The sequence below is a fragment of the Ammospiza caudacuta genome, chromosome 6 (assembly GCF_027887145.1).
Source record: "Ammospiza caudacuta isolate bAmmCau1 chromosome 6, bAmmCau1.pri, whole genome shotgun sequence".
In the NCBI taxonomy this organism is placed as follows: domain Eukaryota; kingdom Metazoa; phylum Chordata; class Aves; order Passeriformes; family Passerellidae; genus Ammospiza; species Ammospiza caudacuta.
In genome coordinates this window covers 33225901-33248890 of record NC_080598.1, presented here as the reverse complement: position 1 = coordinate 33248890, position 22990 = coordinate 33225901, and the positions used below count along the sequence as shown (strand labels likewise).

Sequence of the window (22990 nt, the reverse complement as noted above, 5' to 3'; positions counted from 1 at the left end):
GGCTGAGATCCAGAAGGACAGTGGAGAGCAGCCTCACCCAAGGAGAGGCAGCTGTCAGAGTGCTGCCCTGGGCAAGAGCCAGGTACAGGTGCTATGTGGGGGCTCTGAAGAAGTCAGATCTTCCAGGGCCCAATGTACTGGAGCTAAGCTATCCATATACATGGCTCGTTCTGTGTTTGAAACCTCTCTTGCACTGTGCTGCATTGAGATTAAAATGTACTTCTTTGATTTAGGAAGGCTGTCTGGTTGCTGTGTTAGCTGTTGGTCACACACACCTGGGCTGAAAACGACTGGCATCTGAAACCCCTTGGACTTGCTGGAGGCAGCCTAGTCTACCTGCGGATGTTGTGAATTAGGAGCTGGCCAAAGAGTGGGAGAGCTCCAGGATCCCTCCCCGGAAAAGGTAAGGTCTGGAGGCTAAAAGTGGTGGAACTGCAGTTCTAGACCAGAAAAACAGAGCAGTTGTCTGAGTACAGAGCTGACTGGATTGTAGATGGGACCTTTGAAATTTAAATATGTAGAGTGCAAAGTTATTTCCATTGGTTTAAACCCCAAGTTGTTTTCTGGAGGTGTACGATTGCCATTTGCACACATCACCCTTGATTTCTGTCTCCTGTGAGTCACATCATTCTGATTGCTTGTAATTTATACAGCCAAACTTTTCAGTGTTATTGTCTCTTTAAAACCTCACACTCTGATAGCCTTAGGCACTTAATCAGGACAGTGGAGCAGTTTCTCTGAGCTAAACCAGAGCAGTAGGTAAAGAGCAAAGGGTTGCTCTCTCCTGTGAAAGCACAGGTGTGAGTTGGATGATGAGGAATCTATTCCTGGCCCTAGCAAGTACTGCAGTCTCTGCACCTGATTCACCAGTGTGTTACTCTACTAATCTTCTTAGCCTCATCTTGCCACTCTCCTGTATGCTGTGGCAATCAGTTACACTTCCACGTAGTGCATGTAAAATGCTATCAGTTTGGAAGGGTGATTTATATCCCAGAGCAAAACTTTATATTGATTCTGGTTAGTGGGGTGGATGTTGTGGGACCAGAACAATTTCCAGACCCTGCAGCATTTTTGACAGGCTCTTTGTGTCAGCAGTATGTGGCATAGTTCAGGCTACAATATTGTTTTGCATATTGTGGATCAGCCTTCCTGGGTAGGTTGTGCACAGTACTTTATTTCTAGCTGGGAACTCACTTTGAATATCTGCATGCTGCAGGTATAAACTTCAGATACATGTAGCATGGTCATCCCTCAGTCTGTCCTGTCTCACGTGTCTCATTACCTTCTCCTAGTTGTAGTGCTCAGGAGATCCTGTGTTGGGCTTTTCTGTTGTCCCACTCCTCTGGGTATTCTTGCTGATAGACCCCTGATCCTCTCTGAGGCTGGGAAACAGACCCAGTCAGCTGCTGAAGGAAAGCAGAAGACTTAATTGTGGCTAAGAGTGCTAAGAGTGTGGATAAGCAAGGGTCAGCTCCTGCCTAGAGCTCCAGCTGTGATTGTGCTGCCCATTGTGTAGCTGACTACAGGGCTTCAGTTGGTCACCAAGTGTCATCTTTTGAGTGGCAAAGTCCAGACCAGTGCTGCAATGTTATAACAAAGCAGGTGTCAGCAGCTTCCTGAGAAGGCAGCTGGTGATGGAATGAGCTTTGTTTGAGTCCAGCTGTTATGTCAGTGATGCAGCCATGAGTATTTCTGAAGAAAGCTGTGTCTGGCAAGTGCTCTGGTGTGTGGTACTATTGCTGTGTGTAGAGCAAATGCTGCTTCTTGCTGTCCTCAAGAACCATCAAATGTAGTGTAGAAGTCTCCTATTACTGTTAAAATAAAAACCGAGCACCGCATGGGCACAAGAAAACATAGATCCATTGGCAGCAGAACAAGACTATGAATTATTCATTCCTCCAATACCTCCTGTAGGTTCCATCTACTCAGGCTGTTCAGGATGCTGTCTGTTGGAGATGTAGACAGATCTGCTTTCAAAGCCATGGGGACAAGACCCTGCAGACTGTCATCACCACTCTTGAGCCTGTCCTTCATTAGACTGGCTTGGGCATTGTTGTCACATCCTTGAGGACACAGAAGTAACCTCTTATCATCCCATGGGCTATTGGTAGGAATACTTGGAACACCAATGGACTTGGAACACGTCTGGTAATGCCAGCTTGGAATTGTCTCTGAGGTGAGGGCAATGAGTTAGGAGCAAGATGGAAGCCCTGGCTGCTCTGGCCCCTTTTGCAAAAGGGAGGTGAGAGAGCCACATCTTTTATGTAGCATTGCTTTGGTTTTTGTACGAGAATTTAGACTATGTCAGTTTGTTCCTAGCTCTATCTTGCTGAGAAGCCTAAGTATTCTCTGTTAAAAGTTCCTTGAGCACAGGCAGGATTTCTCTGTTCATGCAGAGAGCGCTCTAGTGAAGATGAGTGTATTTAAATGGCTGTTTGGGAACATCTGTAACACATAGTTTTTCTCAACTCATTTACTAGTAGGCATTTGTCTATGTAATGATTGTCAGCTGGCAGTTGAATTTGAGAGGCATTCAGAGATTTACAGAGCTGCAGAGGCTCAATTCTCCTCCATCTCTTCCATGAACTGCTGTGGGCCCAGGTAAGAGGTGCCCACTGTGAGAGAAGGTGTTGCTGAAGGTTTGTTCAGAGGCTGTTCTTCAGCACAGAATGCACATACTTAGATGCAGAGAGGTAACTATTTTTTTGCTTTTTCCTTCCCATTGGTTGGCATGAAGATTCCTTCAGGCCATTTCGCATACCCAGGCTGCACTGTCTATGCCATATTACAGATTCTTTAGCATTTCCCCCCATTTTCCTTCTGCATCTCTCAGAGTTGCTCTTAGCTATTAGGCTTTTGATGAGATGTATTCTGATTTTTAGTGTGGGGAAAGCTACCTGTAAATAGCAACAGCTGTAGAAATTATGTTCTTCTTAAAACAGAAGTTCAACCTTTGCATTTACAGCTGTCTTGTAATGTGCCCTACTGCATTTTGCGAGCACTTCTAATGTTCCTAAAGAGCTTCTTGGAAAGGAAGGAAATGTTACTTCTGTCAAAACAAGACACTGTAGCTTGTGTTCAGAGCAGTTTTCAGCTTCTCATTATGTCAGCCAGCTGGATATGGCCTAGAGTGAGTCACCTCTGGAGCTGTTCTAGTCCAGATGCTGAGGGAAATTCTGGAGGCTAAGATAAAATCCCAGACCGCATTTGAAGAGTCCTCACTAAAAAAAGTGGTGGAAGCATGCTGAGGGGAATGACTGCCCTGCTGGGTTGAGAGGCTGAGTAGGTTTCACAAAGAGCTGACAAGGAAGAAAGGGTTGCTTCTGAAGAAGGTAAAATGTGTTTGCTGTCCTATGGTCTTGACCAAAGTAAAAAGGTAACAAACTGGAAGCACACCTTTTCTTTGTTTGTTTTTCATCAGTGAAAGAAGTAGACAAACAGAGCTTGCAGTGGATTTGTGGTTTCCATAGTGATGTAGCTATGGAAGCTTTTGTGCAGCTGAGTTTTGCCCTCACTGTGCAATCACACTTGAAAGCTATGAGTATTCAGCTTTCCTGCCAGGGAAATGCAAGTATGTATCAAACATGGAACTGGCTGAAAATGCAGCTGCATTTTCATGAATTTTTCATTTGCTGTGTTACCTGAATATGTAGATGTTTAGAAGCTCAGCTCATTTCTCCTTTATCTGTTGTTCTGCATTCAACTATATTGATACCCCAGTTCTTGCTGCGCCAGGCAGGAATATATTGACCTCTGTCCTTTGCTTTCTGTCATGTGTATATATGCACACGTCCCACAACACTGGTGCCTGTGACTCCAGCCACACTGATATCAAACATGCACTGGTCAGGAAATGTATGTGTAACTCTTTTGGGGCATGGTAACTGGTCAAACATCACCCTGTGAAACCTGGCAGGTGAACTTCATAGACATCAATTCACTTGTCCCTGTATCTGACATTACATCATGCTTTATTTTAATGGGCATTTTGAGAGTGTTTTAATAGTCAAAATACATGATCCTTGGGGAATTTTTGCCTGTGGAGAGAGCTGTTTCTGACTGTGAATGGATGATTAATTCTGGCTTTCAAAACAAGTTGGAGGTGGAATTTTTCAGCATCTCAGTGATGAGATTACCAGTAGGTCCTAGAGGCAGGAGAAGGAAAATACTCAATGTGAATGTTGCATGCACACATCAGGCAGTCATGCACATACTAGTGTTGCACACACACTTGCATTGTCCAGTCTTCGTGGTTCACAGGCATTTGTGCCTCATCTTTTTCTTTTTTATTTGTACTGCTGCTGGATGCTTTCTTACTGTCTCCCTGAACAAATCTTCCTTACCTTCAGCATTTGTTTTGCTTGTCTAAGGGATGTAATGGGTCGTCTGTTCCCTTTATAGAAAGGAATGTTAATTATTTTCAGAAGGCTAATTAGGTTGCTAATGAGAAACTCTACTGAAGAAATATTTCCTTTAATTACTCACTCTGAAGTCCTGTACAGAGAAGCTTATTGAATATGCTGTTAAATACAAATGCTTGTATCTGACTTAAAAATGCACCTTCAGGCTCCCTGAAAGAAACATTTTGGTAAACTTGGGAATCCATGTGACACAGATGACTGAGCAAATGAGACTGGTGCTAAGAGAATCTCAGTTGTGCAGCTTTTTTTGGCTGCACCTTAATTTGGTACTTCTGCAAGTGACTGGATGCAGTTGCTCTTTGTGTTTCAGTTTTTCTCATGACTTTTGTCAGTATAGGTAACTATTTGTGCTACCTGACAGCCCAATCTATAATTAGACACAGCCTTCACACCAAACAGTTTAGCCTAATCAGCCAGATGGCAGTCAGAAGCACTGAGAGGTGGAGTGACATGTCCAAGGTCACATTGCAGATCATGGCAAACCTAGTAATAAAGCAGAGGTTTCATCAGTCCTGTGTTAGTTCACTGCACTATTTGCCCCTTATGCCTCTTTGGGCCAGCATAGTTCATTACAAGACTTGCAGCAGTTTGCATATTTCTTCGTGAGGCAGCACAGCTGCTCAACAACCCCATTTATGTAGCCACCTTGGCACTGTCTTAGGAAGGTCCTTTTGCTTCTCCATCTGAGTCCTGTCTTCTACTTGCTTCACTTCCTTGTTGTAGTGATACCAAAATCCAACAGAAAATAAACTTTCTAACACAGTTTGAAATATTAGAAAGCAGGCATTCTTTACTACAGTGCTGGACACTTTAGGAGGATATCTCCTCTAATTGAATGTGTCATGAAACTTTACCATAGGGTATTTATTCTATCATGATTATACTTTCATTACAATATACTTCCTAACTAATACATAAACATCACTTTCCCTAGAACTAATTTGCATTCATCTGCCTCCAACTGGAAGACCTTTTATGATCCTGGAGGGTCACCTAAAGGAATCCCTGGTTACTGAGTGCCCGAATATGACTATTCCTTGAACTTTTCTTTCGGCATGCATGTTGCTTCTTGTTACATAACTTGCCAAAACCCCACGTATATTCCTAATTTTCTATTTATCCACTAGTTCCAGCTACATTTATCATCATGTGTGCATACTTTTACATTCTTTCATCTTTTCTTGCTAGTTAGTTTTGAAGTTCTATCTAGCAACTTTGAGGGGAACTGAAAATTTTTATTCTTTGTATTATCTATCGGTCTCAATGCTTTTTAGAATTGCTTTGGGAGAGCTACTGTAGTCTGGTGGATATTTTAGTTTTAGTACTCACAGCATGAAATTTGGAGCAGATCTCTTAAGATTCCCTGCTTTTTGACTCCTGAGCCTTCATGCAGCTCTGTAGAAGAGCTTCACTTTTTTTCAGCATCTTCTAATGTCCAGTCTGCTCTTAGCCAGACTTTTGGAACTTTTTACATGCCATGGCTGTAGTAGGGAAAATCTGAGAGAAGGCTGCTAAATGGGGGCTGCTTCCATGCATAAGAAGATGCTCCTTATTCTTTTATATACTGGTCGTTGTAAACTCAGCAGGAGAAGGAAGGAAGATCTGTCAATGCTGTGAATGCAGTGCAAAACTTTGCATCTTGTACTGTGCTGCAGAGTATCTAAATGCAGGTTATTCAGAAGAATGACTTAGATATAGGAAATACCGAAGAAAACTACTATCAGCATGAAAAAGTCACCCTCCATTTCTTTTTAGGCACAGACATGCACTGCTAAAACTTCTATCTGTGTGCCATGCATGCAGCACTGCCTTGGCTGAGGCACATTTATTTAAAAGTTCACTTTGCATATATAATATTGAAGTTTGCATATCTTTACAGATGTGGGAACTGTCAGAGACGGTGAAGATAAGTGAAGCGAGTTGCTTAGCTGCAGTGTAATCTGGCTTCTAAGTTTGTACAAGCCTATGCAAAACAAGCACACTTGAAAATGTTAGTACTTTGAGCACCTTGACATTGCTATGAACTGTTGTGCAGATAGTGCTGTTCGGTCTGTGTGTAATGTGGTGGGTTTGTTGTTGCATGTATCAAGACCAGTTATATTATGGAATGATATTTATGTTGTTTTATCAGGAGACAAAAACTTACATTCTTTCTCCTTCTACCAAGAGTGTATTGCTTAATATCTAGTGATTGTCATAGAAGTCCTGATATGCTGCAGGTTTCTGTACATCTAAAAAAGAATGGATAGTTGACCAGTGTGTCTCCAGGACTGCCAATAGTGGATGCACAATACAGGCACGAAAATGACAACTCCTAAGCATCTTACATGAACATGGACAAGAAAACATATGGTGCCTCTCTGCTTCTATTTGCTATGGGCCACCTGATTTTAAATATGGTTTAAAAAGAATTTAACATTTGGGACTTTTGAAGAGGGTTATTTTTGGTATCCAGTGTGAGCAGTATCAAACCATTTTACTTAAAACTGAGGAATTCTTTTCTAGTCTTAATACAAGTCAGTTCCCAACACACAGATGAGAAATGGCATCTTTGTTAAACTGGCATTTTGCCCAGAGGCACGACGTGCCTATTGTTGCCCAGAATGGAAAGCAAGATAAAGAAAAAAATCTTGTTTGATAAGACCTGAAATTACCCTATATAACCTAAAGTATAGAGGTTAATAAATCAGTGTTGTATGTGCTTTGAGTACCTCTAAGTAGGTACTGGAAAGATGTAGGAAAGATAGCATCAGGAATGATCAAACTCTACTTTTGTCTTCAGAATGTGCCCATCTCTAGCTGCCTTCACAGGCTCTAGTAACTACAAATGGGAACCTGTAAGGAAACAAAGCTTGTAAGGTACCTTTGTTATGTGCCTGAAATTCATTCATTAATTTGCACCTCTATATGCATGCGTGTATGAAATGTTTATACAAAATCCAAAATTTAGTAAAACCATGTCATGCAAATAATTAATTTGTTAGAATGGTATCATGGTGCAGTAATGGTGTAATGCAGATTACTGGAGGTGAACAAACAAGTCACTATCAGAAGTGCATTTCAGTCCGTGAGAGCTCAGTGTCTGCTCAAAGGAGGGATCAGTTCCTCACTGCTTAAATAACAATTGCTAAATAACAGTGCCTCCTAAAATAACAACCAGTTGTTTGGTTGTTATCTTTAAACTTTTCTTGAGATGGTAGAATGAAAGCTGAAAACATAAGTTGGGTATTAAGGGCACCACAAATGAAGATCTGTGCAGAAAAGTGTGACCCTGGGAAAGCCCTGCCAGTTTGGGAACTCTGTGGCCAGTCATTAATGGGGCAGGACACACTTGTGTGGTTCAGGACAGCCAGCTCAGCTTCACCAAGGGCAAGTTCTGGCTGATCAACCACCAGTGGCTTTCTGTGATGGAGTGACTTCATCAGTGGAAGGGTGCAAATGTAATTTTGCAACAAATGGCGTTCCTCAGGGGTCTGTGCTGGGACCCTCTGCCCTCATAAGACTCTGCTTGGAGTGCTGCATCCAGCTCTGGAGTCCCCAGCACAGGAAGGACGTCAACCTGTTGGAATGAGTCCAGGGAAGACCACCAAGTTGATTAAAGGGCTGGAGCACCTATCCTGTGCAGACAGACTAAGACAGCCGGCGTGTTCAGCCCAGGCAACAGAAGTTTCTGAGAGAGAAACCTTACAGCACCTTCTAGTACCTAAAGAGGGCTACAAGAGAGTGCGACAGGGAATTTTTATGAGGGCATTTAGTGATAGGCCAAGGAATGATGGCTTTAGACTGAAAGAGAGTAAGTTTAGACTGGATATTAGGAAGAACTTTTTTACTGTGAGAGCTGGTGAGGGATTGGAACAGGTTTCCCAGAGAATTTGTGGATGCTCCATCCCTGGAAGCATTCAAGGCTAGGCTGGATGGGGCCCTGAGCAACCTGGTCCAGAGGAAGGTGTCCCTGCCCATGGCAGGCTGGCTGGAACTGGATTGATCTTTGGGGTTCCTCCCAACTCAAACTATTCTGAGATTCTCTTATTCTTGTCTCCCCTGTCTAAATGCAAAAGCACAATTACATGTTAGCTGGGTAAAACCTTAGGTTACAGTTCAGTGGAAGGAGGCTAGTTAAATTATCCATCCATTGAAAAGCCTCTACTGTGGATGAGACTCCAGGATGGCAGGTTTGCCTCCATGTTGCAGAGAATGACACAGCCATAGTTGTTTTCTTTTCTGGTTGTACTTGACAGGCCCCATGGGGAAAATGAGTCTTTCCAACCAGGTGCAGAGTTCAATAAATGTCCTCTGACAAGCTGACAGAAATTAGTGGAAGCTCGGTACTTGGCAAAAGAGAAACTAAGTATAGGAGGTGTTAAGAACGAACTGAACCTCATGGCTGGGAAGTTGTGGTCTTACCATTTCCTTTTACATGCTCCCATCTGGTGTAAATGGCTCTTTAAATGTTTCTGCTGAGGGTATCCTGTGTTTCATAGCATTCAGCTACTAGGGTGCTATGAGACTTGAAAAATAAGCCTCTTCTGGAAACCAGGTGAAGTCTGTTCAGCTCAATATTCCCTTTTCTAAGGAGAGGTGATAGGTTTTACTGAGTCAGCTGATATTGACAGGGAGATGGAAGTGGGCCAGTAAAATTACAGATACTCAAGCCATCTTCGGGCTTGAAGCTGTTTGAAGTTGAGTATCATGTTTCTGTCTCTGATCTGACCAAAGCAGTAAGATCAAAGTTACCGAAAACATAGTCTGGATCTGCAGTAGCTTATCCTTCCTGCCATGAGCCTTTTCTTGTGGAGCCTGCAGTGGGGAAAGATTGTGCATCACAACCCCTGCTGGATGGAGACACTGGGCCACCAACTCCTCCTTCTTCATGCTTGTGTCTTCACATGTTCCTAAATCACCTGCATGACCATCAAAAATACTTTTGTAAAGGGAATTCAGGGTCAGTGAAAGGTACTGTCTGGATTGTCCAGAGAAACATCAGTGCTTTTGTAAAGGAAAGAGAAGCTCTGATAGTGAGAACATGAACTTTCTGCATTATGCATCAACTTGAGTTATCTATTCTGGAAAGAGCATCTTCCAGAGGCAAGTAAAAGAATACATTGTTATCTTGTCTCTCTTCTGGGATGGCCAAGGATCTTGGCCAGTTAGTGCCTATGTTTCAATTATGAGATTGTATTGTCAGTCACTGGGAATTAAATTAATATGTACAAAGAGCTGTGTGTGTTTTGGAACATTTTCTTTTCTGAAGCATGTAAAACTGAATAAATACAAATACACAAGCAAGAAAATTGCTCTGTCTTCTACTGCAGTAGCTGTGTGTGTGGACTCAAATTCAAGTCCCCTGTCCATTGTGCTTTGACCTTTTGCACCTGTACCATCTTTCTGCAGCTGAGAATGGAAAATGTCTTCTGTGCTGACTGACAATTGAGTGAAGAGGTGAGTAGTATTTTTACATCCTTGCTGAGTTTAGGATTAGAGTTAGCAGTTCATAAGGATTTTCTTTTCTAAGGTGGACACTTAATTCCTTTTAAAGGTGTTAAGATGTAGGTGGTAGTAACACAGTGCAGTTACATTCCATGAATCCTGAAGCAGATGCATGTTAGCTGCTACTCGCAAGAAATGTTTAGAATTTTTCAGAAGGCTGAATATGTAGACTGGATCTCAGAAAAGGGGTGTGAGTTGGGTCTCAACCATAAACTGATACATCTGTGTCTGAAGCTATGGTATTGCTTTATTTCATGATCTGGGCTTGCTGTACCATGAAAGGTAAATTCCTAGACTTCAGGCATTTAGAATATTCTGAAGCAGCCCTGTGCACATACATACAGACCTTTCTGTCTTAAGGAACCCAAAGTGTTACACTTAGGTTGACTAATAAATACAGATTGAAAATTCTTTCCAGTATTCAGCAATGAATCTGTTGGTTTTATTGTGGAGACTGTTCAGTAGGACACGGTCATTTGGACGCACTGCAGTCGCAACAGGAAATGTGGAAGAAGGGTATAAACATAATATTAGATTGATCTATTTTCAGAGAGGCTCTGTGAAGCTGTGATAAACGATTGCTAGTTTGAAGGTACGCTAAATCCAATAGTAGTGTATTGTTTGTAAAAGCTCACCGTAGTACAAAAGTGCGCACAGTCAGAAGAGGCAGTTTTACGGAAAAAGATCCATCCCCTTCAAGTAGAGGGGAAAAGAGGACAAATCAGCAAATAAAATAGTACAATATATGCAGGCGTCTCTATATCTTTCTATATCTATACAACTGTAGATAGAATTCAAATTTATGTAGATATAGCAGGTTGATTTGCCATCTTTAAAGGGGATATCTATGGTCCAGTCCAAACTAGAGAACAGTCTAGTGTTCTGTGATATGGGAGAGAGGCAATAAGAAACTCAGAAACAGTAGGAAAAGAACCAAGGTGGCATCAGGTCTAGTGTGAGGATTCCCGAGACATCCTTATGACCCAGCTCCCTGGCACTATACTTGAGTGCACGGTTTGATGCAAAGGAGGAGCTTACGAGTCAGGCAGTTGCCCATCAGGGAACTCTTAAGTGCTCAGACCTGGGCCTGAAGTCATGGTGTGTGAACCTGTGTCACTTTCTGAAAACTGGGTTCTAGGAACTCAGGTCTGCTCTCACTGCAGAGAAAGAAGTCAACTGTCCAGGTTAAGATAACTGTGAATCCAGCAAGTAAGCACCCAAAACTGAAGGATGGCTGATAAAGATTTTGAGAGTCGATTGTGCTCCCTGAACATGCCATCTCCTTGAAGACAGACCTTCCATAATGATGGCTCCCTCCTCTTCAATGTTGATGGGAAGCTCTGCGTGCTCCTACAGAAGAGTCCTGGCATCCAAGTCTCTGCTTTGTACTGGGGCCACATCAGGGGCACCTGGGCTCTTGCTGGGTGTTTTTGAAAACTACTTTTGAGAAGTAGTATCAGCAAATGTTGGGAACTCAGGGCAGCTTTTCCAAACAGGGAATGGTAGCAGGTAATGCACAAGAGCCTTACAGCAACAGGCTTGGAGAAGAACGTGACCTTGCCTGAAGGAGATGCTGGGGAGATTTGGGCTCAATACTTGTAAATGTCAAGTTTGGATTCCGTAATTTTTCATAGTATCTTTCAAGTCTGCTACTTGCATGACTCTTGAGGGTCTTAACTTCTGTCAGGTACAAAGAAAACATTTCTATTGGTCTCTGTAAGTAAAGAGCTACTGCCTTAATCTGTTCTCAAATTGGAGTGGTCACTGTGAGCTAAGGTGTGTTCACGTAATGTAACATTTCCTGCTATGTGTGCGGCAGGACATGGAAAGTCTCCACTTGCTGCACTTCTACAGGAATTCATGAGATCACCTTAGTCAGAAAGCTATTCTTTGAACAATGTCTTCATATTTTCTCTTTGTCCTCTGAGAAGTCAACCTCCCTCTACACTCCCTCCCAAGAAATCCTTACCTTTCTCCTTTCTGTTGTGAAATGGTACCTTCTGGGCAGCCCACACACAGGCATTACCACTAAGAACTACACTTCCCCATCCCTTTGGGTTAGGCTGGTAATTGGATTTATTTAATCTCCTTTTGGCGTCATGGTTTTTTACTGAATCCCAACTCCCTTTGGACCAGATTTGAAAGATAGACAGGGATCAGAGGCTGCCAGCAGGTACAAAGTGAACTGGGCAAAGGAACAAGAAAACAAGGAGTGGCAGGGAAATGATGTGCCTTCTATGAGAAAGGAGCTAGAGACAAAAATGAGGGGAAAATGCAGATAAGAAATAGACTGTGCTTTCTTACCCCACAATGTGTGGAAGGGAGACAATGTTCATCCTGATGGAAAAAAGCAGCAAAAACAGATGACTCAGAACTGACCAAAATCCAAGGGCTCCAGATCCTTTTTGAAAGCACTGAGAGTCTGTATTTGGAGACATCTGTGGCATGCTTTTAGCTTCATTGCAGGGCTTGATTAATCGATCTGCTGGAGCTCTTCCACACTTCAGTACAGTTGAAATCCTATTTTCTGAGCCACAGTTAATTGAGGCTCTCAGTTACCTGAAGGATGAATATCTCCTCAGAGTTATGACTTCAGCACATAAGTACCACTAAGACTTTACTGTATAAATCTTTAAACACTGATGAACTAATGTCTTGGGGCCAAATTTAGTACATAGTGTTCTGTACACATCTAGTGTTCAGTAAATCTTCACTTCTAATGGTGTGTGATACCTCTGTGAAAATACTGAAGCCAGATTTGCAGCATATTCATTCAATGTTGTCCATGGTTGCAAAGGTATGCTTGTTAGGTGTTTACTCACAGGGAAAATGCACAATCAGAAGAATTACAGTTAAACAGGTATTGTCCAAAAATGCATGTCAAGTTTCACCAACACGTTCTCATATCTACTGTAATCCTTGCTAAAGCAGAAAAACAGATGTACATCTGTTTCTCCCAGTCTGAAGAAAGAACAGAGTAGCTACAATGATGGGCCAGTGAAAGTAATTTAAAAGTAACGAGAAACAGTTATTTTTATGTAAGTACTGTTTGGGTAGTAAGGATCTGAGGAAGGAGGACATTAGCAGTAGTACAGCTCATGGGCAGGGAGAGGAAAGTACCCTTTACTTCAGCTTGGCCCACTGCTCGTGGTCCTGTTGTTTGGAGAGACTAAAGTGTCCTACTGTGTGTGTCTCCTTTGCACTTTTTCAAATTTAAGAGTAATTATCATATATAACATAGGGTTATAGATCCCTAAGGCATTCCTTAGAAATATGAACATGCATGTTATAGAACTAAATATTAGTAAATATTAATTTTTAAAATAATACTGTGCTGTAGCTTTTTAACTTGCTGAAGTAACTAGGCATTATGAGTATGAAACATGCTGCAGTAGTTTCAAGTTTACCTGCAGTGGATCAATTAGCTGACAGAATTCATAGACTTAGAATTCATTAGGGGAATTGTCTCATGGAGGTTTTTGTTTGTGTTTTTCTTTTATTAGCACTTCAGAGTTAATTCAGAGTTTCTTGAGGAGGTCTCATTACACTCAACCAGAGCATCTAAATAATTCGGCTGGATTAAAAGGAATAAAGACAATCTGTAAGAGACCTTTTTTAAAGCACAGTTTGGCTTGGTAGCAGGGAAATGGGCAGGAAGCCACTGCAAAGGAGAGCTTTGAAAAAAAATGAGCCAGGCAGTGCTCAAGAACCTAATCAGGCATGAATACGACATCCACTGAGGTCTCCCCTGCAGTGCTTGTGTGAGACAAATCTACTATTATTCCTTGGTCTACCATCAGTCCATCTTCTGATCCCTTCGCTCTTGCCTGCCAAGGCTGCATCACCTGCAAAGCTGAATGTGAATATGGAAGTGCTCCTCTTGAGTGCTCCTCACACGAAGTGGGGCAGTCTGTAAGTCCTTTCTCCTTACTTGGCCTGGTGCATCAGTTTTATCCATATCTTACCTCAACCCAGGTGATTATTAATATCCATTTCAGAGCTGAAATTATAAAATATTAAAGTGTAATCTTGGTGCTTTCTTGCAGCCATAAGTTAAAGTCATGCCCTGATCACAGAATGTTGGGACAGGTTGGGAGGGACCATAGTAGGTCATCTGGTCCAACCTCCCTGCTCAAGCAGGGTCATCCTAGAGCACATGGCACAGCATTGCATCCAGACAGTTCTTATCCATATCCAGAATATCTCCAGTGAGGGAGATTGCACAACCTTTCTGGGCAATCTGTCCAATGCTTGATCACTCCCAGAGTAGAGAAATTCTTCCTCATATTCAGGTGGAACTTCAAGCCTCTGTTTCTGCCCATTTTCTCTTGTCCTTACATGGAGTTACTCTTCCCCAGGTGCAGGACCCTGCATTTGTCTTGAATTTCAGGCAGTTCCTCTCTCCAACCTGTCAAGATCCTTCTGAAGGGCTGTGCAGCACTAGAGAGGAGCACTACTCCTCTCAGCTTTGTGTCCTCGCTGAGCTTCTTGCTGCAACCAGATTTCTATAGAGAAACCCAGTCCTTTATATACTTTTTCTTGCTAGGTCTGTGCTTGTTTCCTGTAGGTGGAGTGGCTTCTTAGTTGGCCCCTGCATTGCCAGCAGAGTTATGCACATGCAGGGCAGTCAGGGAAAGGACTGAGTTTTCCTTGGAGGTCCATGTGTGGTTTCCACAGACTTTCCTTCTTTTTTTTTTTTTTTTTTTTTTTTTTTTTTTTTTTTTTTTTTTTTTTTTTTTTTTTTTTTCTCAGCAAGCTGGAAAAGAAAGTCCTGCTAGAGAAAGAAGGAAAGATTTTGCACTGGCCTAGCTCAGGCTTCCTAATAACTTTGTATTAGAGGAACTATTTCTGTTTTAACTATTTGAAATATAATTTGCTGCTGATGGAAAGCATTTTCAAAACTTTGAATGTAGAAGCTCCCTATTTTCCCCCAAACAGCACAGTGCAAGCAGCCTCAATGCAAGCATGGTCATCCATGAGCAGTCTCCATGCATTGTTTGCTCTCTGATGAGACAATTGCATAGCTGGCAGCTGTGTTGCTGATTTTCAGGAAGCTGTTGCCCATCCCATTATAAGTGCCTCAGTGATGAATGTCATTTGTTTTCCTGAGGTGACTGAATAGCTCCCATATGCTCAGAGCCTTTTGGTCAGTATTACTGTCACTCCATTAAAAGTTTTGCATCACCAAGTTCAATTATCTACTTAAGGCTTTTCACAAATCTGCATTTCTTACTGAATCCAGTCTTGGCCTTCTGTTTGAATGCTTCTCCCACTAATCTCATGCTCTTCAGCTTGATTCTTTTATCATGAATTGCTGCCCAATAAAACAACACTTTTCTCCTTTATGTCCCTCTTGAGACCTTCTTGTGCAATATTGCTTACCAGCACCAAATAATTTGGTGTGGCTGGGAAATAAAATGCTTAGGAAAAGCTGCAGTTTTAATTGTTCTGTTAATGCTCAAGTGAGTTGTAACCATTAAATTGTGCAGTCCCCAGCTTGTGCAGTGATGTGCTGTGGCTTGTGATAGCCCCCTAAATGTATCCTCCATTCCCTTTATGTCTTACTATGTCCTTTTTGTTATATTTTGGATGAAATATTTTACAGGAGGAGCTGTGATTTGTGGATTTGCTTAGTGCCTAGGACAGTGGAACCAGTTATGTTTGGGCTACCACAGATTGGCATCTGCCCTGTCTTCCTTGCTCCTAATCAGCAGGAAGTCTATGAGGACTCTTGCAAGCATATTGTAAGAAGGAGGTTAGGCTCAGAAGAGAGAGCAACAATCCCTTGGCAACTTAGTAAAATCTTTACAACAGTATTCTTCTCTGGATAATGACATTGCATATTACAGAAACGTGACAGAATATTCTGAGGTGGAAGGGACCCACAAGGATCCAGCTCTTAAGTGAATGGCCCATACAGGGATCCAACCCAGAACCCTGGCATTATTAGCATCATGCTCTAACCTGAGCTAATTACTGAGCTAATTACATTATTATTACATTTTACTTTGTTTCAATTATTAAACTCACCTTAACTCATGAGTTTTACTCCCCCTCCCGGTTCTTCTTCCCATCCCACTGGAGAGCAGTGAGCAAGTGGCTGTCTGATACTTAGTTGCTAGCTGGGTTTAAATCATGACACCTTCTTACTGCTTTCCCTGACTTCTGTACCTCTGATTTTTGACTTGTTCTTGAAATTATGTCAGAATGGAGTAATGATATGATGATTCAGAGTCCTAAGCTTATCAACTGTGTTGGCAAGCTAACCAAGTAACATTACATTGACAAACTCTCCTTGGTTTGCACTGCCCTTATTTATCAGTTTCTTATGGATTGTGTGGATATACACCTCCTGCATATTTCTCATATGCCACCTCCTCTGCTGTCTTGCAGGGTTTCTTGGGATTGAATTGTTAAGAGACATGAGGCAATCTATAGTAATTCTTTATTCTTTCACCTACAAGCTCACTATGTGCTGTTCACCTTTCTCTGTAGCATGTAATGATGGCTCAGTGTCCTGTGTAAAATGGATTCTGCCATTAGAAAATGAGTTTTTGTTCAAGCACCCAAATCATATGAGCGTGTCCAGAGGAGGGCAACGAGACTAATAAGGGGCTTGGAGCACAAGCCATACGAAGAGCGACTGAGGGAGCTGGGGTTGTTCAGCCTGGAGAAAAGGAGACTAAGGGGTGACCTCATCGCTCTCTACAACTTCCTGAAGGGTGGCTGTGGTGAGCTGGGGGTCGGTCTCTTTCTCCGGGCAACAACAGACAGAACAAGAGGACACAGTCTCAAGTTGCGTCAAGCGAGATGTAAGTTAGAATTAAGAAGCAATTATTTCACAGTAAGAGTGGTCAGATACTGGAATCATTTACCCAGTGAGGTGGTGGAGTCATCATCCCTTGAAGAATTCAAAAAAAGACTGGATGTGGCACTTGCTGCCATGATCTAGTTGAACAGTTAGAACATCGACTGGACTTGATGATCTTATAGGTCTCTTCCAGTCTTGAACTTCTGTGATTCTGTGATTCTGTGAACTGTCAAAGCTTTGGTTGTTTGTGTGTCTGGTCAAGAGAGGTGTGAACAGATCATGGATACAGCTCTGTCCTTTTCACTTTCAATATTCCCCTCTCCATATCTTCTTCATGTTTGTTATTATAGTTCTGTTTTTCCTTATAGAAGTTTCTCTTATCTCCTATCAGAATGTCAGTTGCTTGCTAATGCTTTGTTCAGAGAGGCACTGTGTTTACAGGGCAGAGCAGGAACAGCCTCTTTCCAGATGGCATGGAGTGACTGTACATAAAGCTAGTGTGGTCCTTTCCCTAGCGCTTTGTGCCACAGAACTAACAAGTGCAGAGCAAGTTAAACAGTGCTTGGTAAAGAGTGCAGAGAAACTCAACTTGAAAGAGTAAGTTTCTAAGAAGGAAAAAGGTCAAATTCATCCTGTGGTTTAAATCTGCAAGGCTTCAGTAAAATTATGCTTATAATCACCTCATGTAATTGACTGTAGCATGGCAGATTTGTGAATATGTGCAGATTGTGATGAAACAACTCGGTGATAAGAAAATTATGCCTTTTCAAAAACTTCACCAATTTCTTTCTTTATAGACAATTAGAGTTTGTTCTCATTTCCTATTGATCATGAGTAACTACCCCTCTCTAGGCTCAGCTGTTCCTTTTTATTCTCCTCCTTTGTGCTTTGCTGTCCTGAACCAAATCTGAATGGATTTCAGTGGATCTTTTGTACTTTTTGACTTGGTATCAAGAAGTCTGACACCATAAGAAAATTATTTTACAAATGCTAGCCATAATATGGATGAGTTCTTCAACAGGCAGAATAAAAGTTCAGCTGGATAATGAGTGTAAGGTATGGTGTCTTTAAGTGTAAAATCTTTGAATTTTCTCCTCCAGTTCCCTTGCTGTAGCTCCCATCAAAGATCAGTTTTAGACTACAGCAAACATTTTCAGTATCGAGACTGAAGACAACAGCTGGAAAGGCCCAGTTTTAGAATACTATTCCACAGTAGAATCAGAAAAGTAAGGTATAGTGTTGTTTCTTGAAAAGAATAAACAGGTGGTGTGTACTCCTTGTGAGATGACTATATTTTTCTGCTGACCTGCAACCAGTAAATTCTTTGGCAACCATGCTCCTGGCAAAGCCCTTGTACTTATCAACTCCCTCCTTATCACCAATGTAATACCAGCGGTGTCCCATTTTTTGGGCAGAGCAGTATATATTGTTCAGGCCCATCCTGAGTCATGGAGCCCTTTAAGGTGCCACTTTTCCCCAGGACTTAAAATCTGCTGTGGTGAAAATGAGAGTCACTTCTTTCTCAGATTTATCTATTGTTACAAGTTTGTGTGCTGCCATCTGGGGGACAAGGACTTGTGACATCCTTGTTGACTCCTCTCTCCCTCTCTCTCCCTCTTCCTTTCAGAGTGCTGCTGGGGTGAGTGCAGAAGAATGGCTGCGGCAGAACCTCTGACCGCTTTCTCCCGATGGTACCTCTATGCCATCCACGGCTATTTCTGTGAGGTGATGTTCACAGCTGCCTGGGAATTTGTGGTCAACTTCAACTGGAAGTTCCCTGGTGTTACCAGTGTCTGGGCACTCTTCATCTACGGCACCTCCATCCTCATTGTGGAGAAGATGTATCTGTATCTCAAAGACAAGTGTAACATTTTAGTGCGCTGCTTCATTTACACACTGTGGACATACCTCTGGGAGTTCACCACTGGCCTCATCCTACGCCAGTTCAATGCCTGCCCATGGGACTATTCCCAGTTTGATTTTGACTTCATGGGCCTGATCACCCTGGAGTATGCCATCCCATGGTTTTGTGCTTCTTTCATCATGGAGCAGCTGGTGATCAGAAACACCCTGCGCTTACGATTTGATGAGACTGCCGAGCCTGGGGCCCCCACCACGCCTGTTGCCTTGGCCAATGGCCACGTGAAGACAGATTGAGCAGCCGCTTAGAGCCATTCTTAGCAATCTGAAAGAGCCCAGATCTCTACCACTGACAGCCAGCTCTGGCTCTGAGGTACTGCTCCTTGCTGTATAAGATTCATAACCCCATTTTTCTAATGGGGGTATGCATGGGATATACCAGAAAAATTAGAACCAATAGATTTTCTATGGATTTTACTCTTTGGGCTCCAAGGACCAATATCAGTTACTTGTTAGTTAGGTTGTTTCTGATTTTAACTTATTACTGATGAAAGCAGTCCTTTTGCTTACACTTTAAAGTGGAGAAAGAAGAAAAAAGAAATGCTACGGTGGAAATGCATCCTAAAAAACCCCACCTAATCAGTGGATGGGCATGGACACGCCAGCTGAGTTAGTGATTGGCTTACTCCATTAGGCAATATTCAGGTGCTTGCTTGCAACCAATACCTCCCATGGGACCTGAGATGCTGCAGGAACAAGCAAAATCCATCTGCTGTTGAGAAGTACCTAAGATTGGCAGTCTGCTGGGGAGGTAGATGGTGTTCCACTCACCAGGTCCCACTGGCCTCTCCCCAGGTTCTTTGTTGCACCATGAAATAATCTGGTGCTGGACATCTTGCTGAACTTATATGGATATTGTACTTTTTGAAATCTCAGTCCTGATGCTTCTGATACTCAATAGAAATATTATCTTTTTTTTTTCTTCCTTCTTTTTTTTTCTTCCTTTTTTTTTCCTAAAAAAATGCCTTTTTTGCCAAGTGAATTTTACCATAATCTGTGCTATCTGAATCTTGGCAAAAGGCTCAAGAAATAATGCAAGTCTTCCCATCTCTTTTGTCCCCCCAAAGCAGATCTTGCTGCAGATTCCAGCTCCCATCTCAGCCATGCAAACCTTATAGAGACTATATAGCCCACAAGACTTTTCAGCCTTCCTTTCCAGGGATTCCTCTGTTTCTGGTGATGTCGATGACTTAGTCTGGCTGCAGCTCAATGTATTTGAAGGTCAAAACTTCCATGTGGCTAACCCAGGATTTGGTCCTCTGACACTGACTGCCATGTTCCTTCAGCACTGGCAAACAACAACAAAACCAACAAAAAACAAAACACCTGTCTCTGAAAAGCCTGCACTTCTTCATGCTCTGCCTGAATGAGGCTTTGAGTTAGGGTGTGAGAGCAGCAGTATAGAGGTGGAGTAGGAGGGACTGCTGTGGCTTCACTGTAGACCTACCCGCACCAGGGACAGTTTGAAATTTAACCTGTTGGGAGCACTTACAGAGAACAAGGACACCTATGGTGCAGGAAAGGTGTTTGATAGTGGCAGCCACAAGTTTGGAATTCCCTCTGTCAAGTCTTGGCCTTTGAAGTTAGCAAGAAACAGAGAGCTTCCAGCTGTCAGATGTCTCACTCCTGAACTGATTTATGGGGAAGGTTTGCCAGAGTTGTCCCATAAGTAAGGCCAGATTAATTTTTCTTTGTTCTTCCACCACAGTCAGCAGAGCTGTACCAGGGATAATTTGTCTTGAAATGCAAATCTGTTGTAGGATTCCACTCTTGGAAATAGTTGGGCCATTTCAATGTATGTCCCTTGTTTCTGGTAGAGGGTGCTCAGCTATGAACCTGTTCTTGCCCTGGTGCAGCCATTCCTGAGAGGAAAAGCACTGCTGGCCCTGTGAGTAGAATTGTTTCTTGGTTCTGCTGTTACAGGGCAGTGTCAATCCTTCTTTGTTATTACACAGAGAGCAATTATTTTATTCCTTCCCTTCCCCTTTTCATATGGCATTCATTGCTGGCAATGGACACATGAAAACTGTGATGGCAAGGAGTTAATCGAATATGCCCTGGATATGCAACGTATCCCAAATCACTGAGAATACTTAGGTGGGTATTTAGAGTTCCCTTTTTACAGTTCATTAAATTAAAAGAGAACAAACACTGAACAGATAGTTCTTTTGATGCTGTGATGCCAGTGTTATGAAATCAGAGGAACAGTATGTAGTTTATCTGCCTTGTTGGTCTTGGGAGTACAGACCTGGACAAAATAGTCACCTGAAACTGTACATGGAGGGAAAAAAAGGAGTTTTGTGTGGGGGATAATGTAGATGAGCTCTACTGGAGCAGAACAAGAATAACAAGATGCAGATGAGAGTTGGGATCACACCATTTTGGCCCTGGTTATGTCATGATCACCAAATGCAGTGTCTAAAGCTGGGTTGTCCTCTCACAGCATAGCTTAAATGTGGTGTTGTGCTGCCTCCTACACCACCCCCACATCATGTCAAACCCTCAGCTTTATAGAAAGATCCTTAGGATCCCTGCTTTCTCCTTAGCTGTTACAAAACTCTTTGGAGAGGTTAAAAAGAGTTGGCAGTATGGTGTGGAGGACTGGCTGTCTGCAGAGCTATCCTGGTGTGCAATAGCAGTTGTGTCTGTTATTGTCTGTACTTAAGAAGGTCCCGTATAAATGACATTTTATTTGTATTTTGCTGAGTGATGTAATATTTAACTGCTCAAAATATGGGTTTCCCAGCAGCATCTAGTACCTTAGGGCATTGTTCTTACTGCCTGTGTCATTGAAACAGCTTTCCACTGGTGTCTGACGTGTACCACCCAGCTACTGCATCTTCATAGAGTGGTTATTTATACCCAGAAGTGCACTTTACTTGCAGCTTGCACACCAGAAACAGAAAAGGACCTGGCAAATTCTTAAATAATTTAATTATGTATAATACCACATACCTAATGCAGCAGGAATAGCCAGACTTCTCCTTTCTGAGCAACGTGGCTGCTGTCAAAGCTTTGTCTTTTCTGGAAAATCTCCCTTTTTAATACATGTGATGCTTCTTATAACATCTTGCAGAACTGCCCAGAGCACGTTACCAGGATCTCAGTGGCAGCTCAGTGAGAGCTTGGGAGCTGGACTGAAGTTGAAGAGACATTTACATTAAGAAGAAGAAAAAACGCACAAGGCCTAACATTTGTTTGTATGTGTATCTTCCTCAGTAGATTAAAGTTGCCTGTTTTGAGTTCACCAGCAATAAAAAAAACCTTGTGATTTATCTACCTTGTCCTAACTGCAGCAAAGAGAAAGTGACCCTGATCTCTGCCTTTCTTTTCCAGGGGGTGGTGGGATATGGACTCCCCGATGTTCCAGTTTTGCATCTCTCTCTTACTTGTCTCATGTACAGTCCACCCTAAAGGATCTCAAAATGTGTGATAAATAAACACAGAGTCTGGTGTCCATCACACAAGAGGCAGTTCAAGCATTACTGTGATATCTGTTCATACTCCAAAGATCTTGCCAGAGGGGAATGTTTGATCTACAGCAGGACCAGATGGCATTTTGGTATTTTGTGTTATAATTGAGAGAAATGTGTACATATGTACCAGGTACTATTGTGCCTTTGGTCGGAGTGCGTTTTGTAATTAAAGCAGAATAATCCAATCAAGATTTTGCTCGAGTAGTCTTGTGACTATAAAAGGTAAAAAAAGACTGCAAGGCTTTAGCTGCTTTGAGAATTAGGAAGCAGGTGACTGAAGTCCTGAGTTTAGCATAGCTCTGCTGCTGACTGGTTTTCTAAAACCTGCAGAGAAAGAAAGGGGATTTCTTCACTCATGGAAACTTCTGCCCTTTCTGTAAATAAAACATGAACCACAACCAAGATGTGAACTGAAACCAAATGTTTTTCTATTTTAATTTATCTGAGGCCCTGAATACATGCAATCTGCCCTGTATTCAAGGGGAGGCTTGCAGACCTGACCTCTTTTCCTCCACTTCTGCCTGCAAAGTGCAGCTGAACCACCTGAGGGGGAGAATACTCTTTTCCCCTTCCTTCCTGCACACTGGCAACTACCAAATCCCTCTGTCCATGCCCTGTTGTAGAAGGAAATTTTTCTTCTTATGTAGCCTCTTACCAAACCAGGAGCTCTTAGTAATGTGTGTCACCTTACCCAGCTGCTTTGGCACCTAAAGACCACTTTGGGTCACAGAGCTGGTGAGAACAGATGAGCATTGTCCTTGTTTGGAAAATGGCCTCCCTTTGAACCTGTCTTCTCTTACTCCTCCTGGAGTGTCCTGAGCTGCTGAGGAAGGTGTCCCTTCCACCTTCTGTCCCAGAGAATGGAGCAAGCTCTG

General features: G+C 42.4%; 1 protein-coding gene across 2 annotated transcripts in view; it reads left to right on the top strand.

Annotated features, from left to right (window-relative positions):
• Positions 1 to 22466, top strand: part of TMEM229B (transmembrane protein 229B) — a 32795-nt gene extending 10329 nt beyond the window's left edge. For both annotated transcript variants that reach the window (XM_058806981.1, XM_058806982.1), the window contains exons 2-3: positions 234 to 403; positions 18347 to 22466. In XM_058806981.1, coding sequence (XP_058662964.1) covers positions 18373 to 18876 — 504 coding nt within the window. In that variant the 5' untranslated portion in view covers positions 234 to 403; positions 18347 to 18372 and the 3' untranslated portion in view covers positions 18877 to 22466. The remainder of the gene's footprint in view (positions 1 to 233; positions 404 to 18346) is intronic.
• Positions 22467 to 22990: the final 524 nt, after the last annotated feature.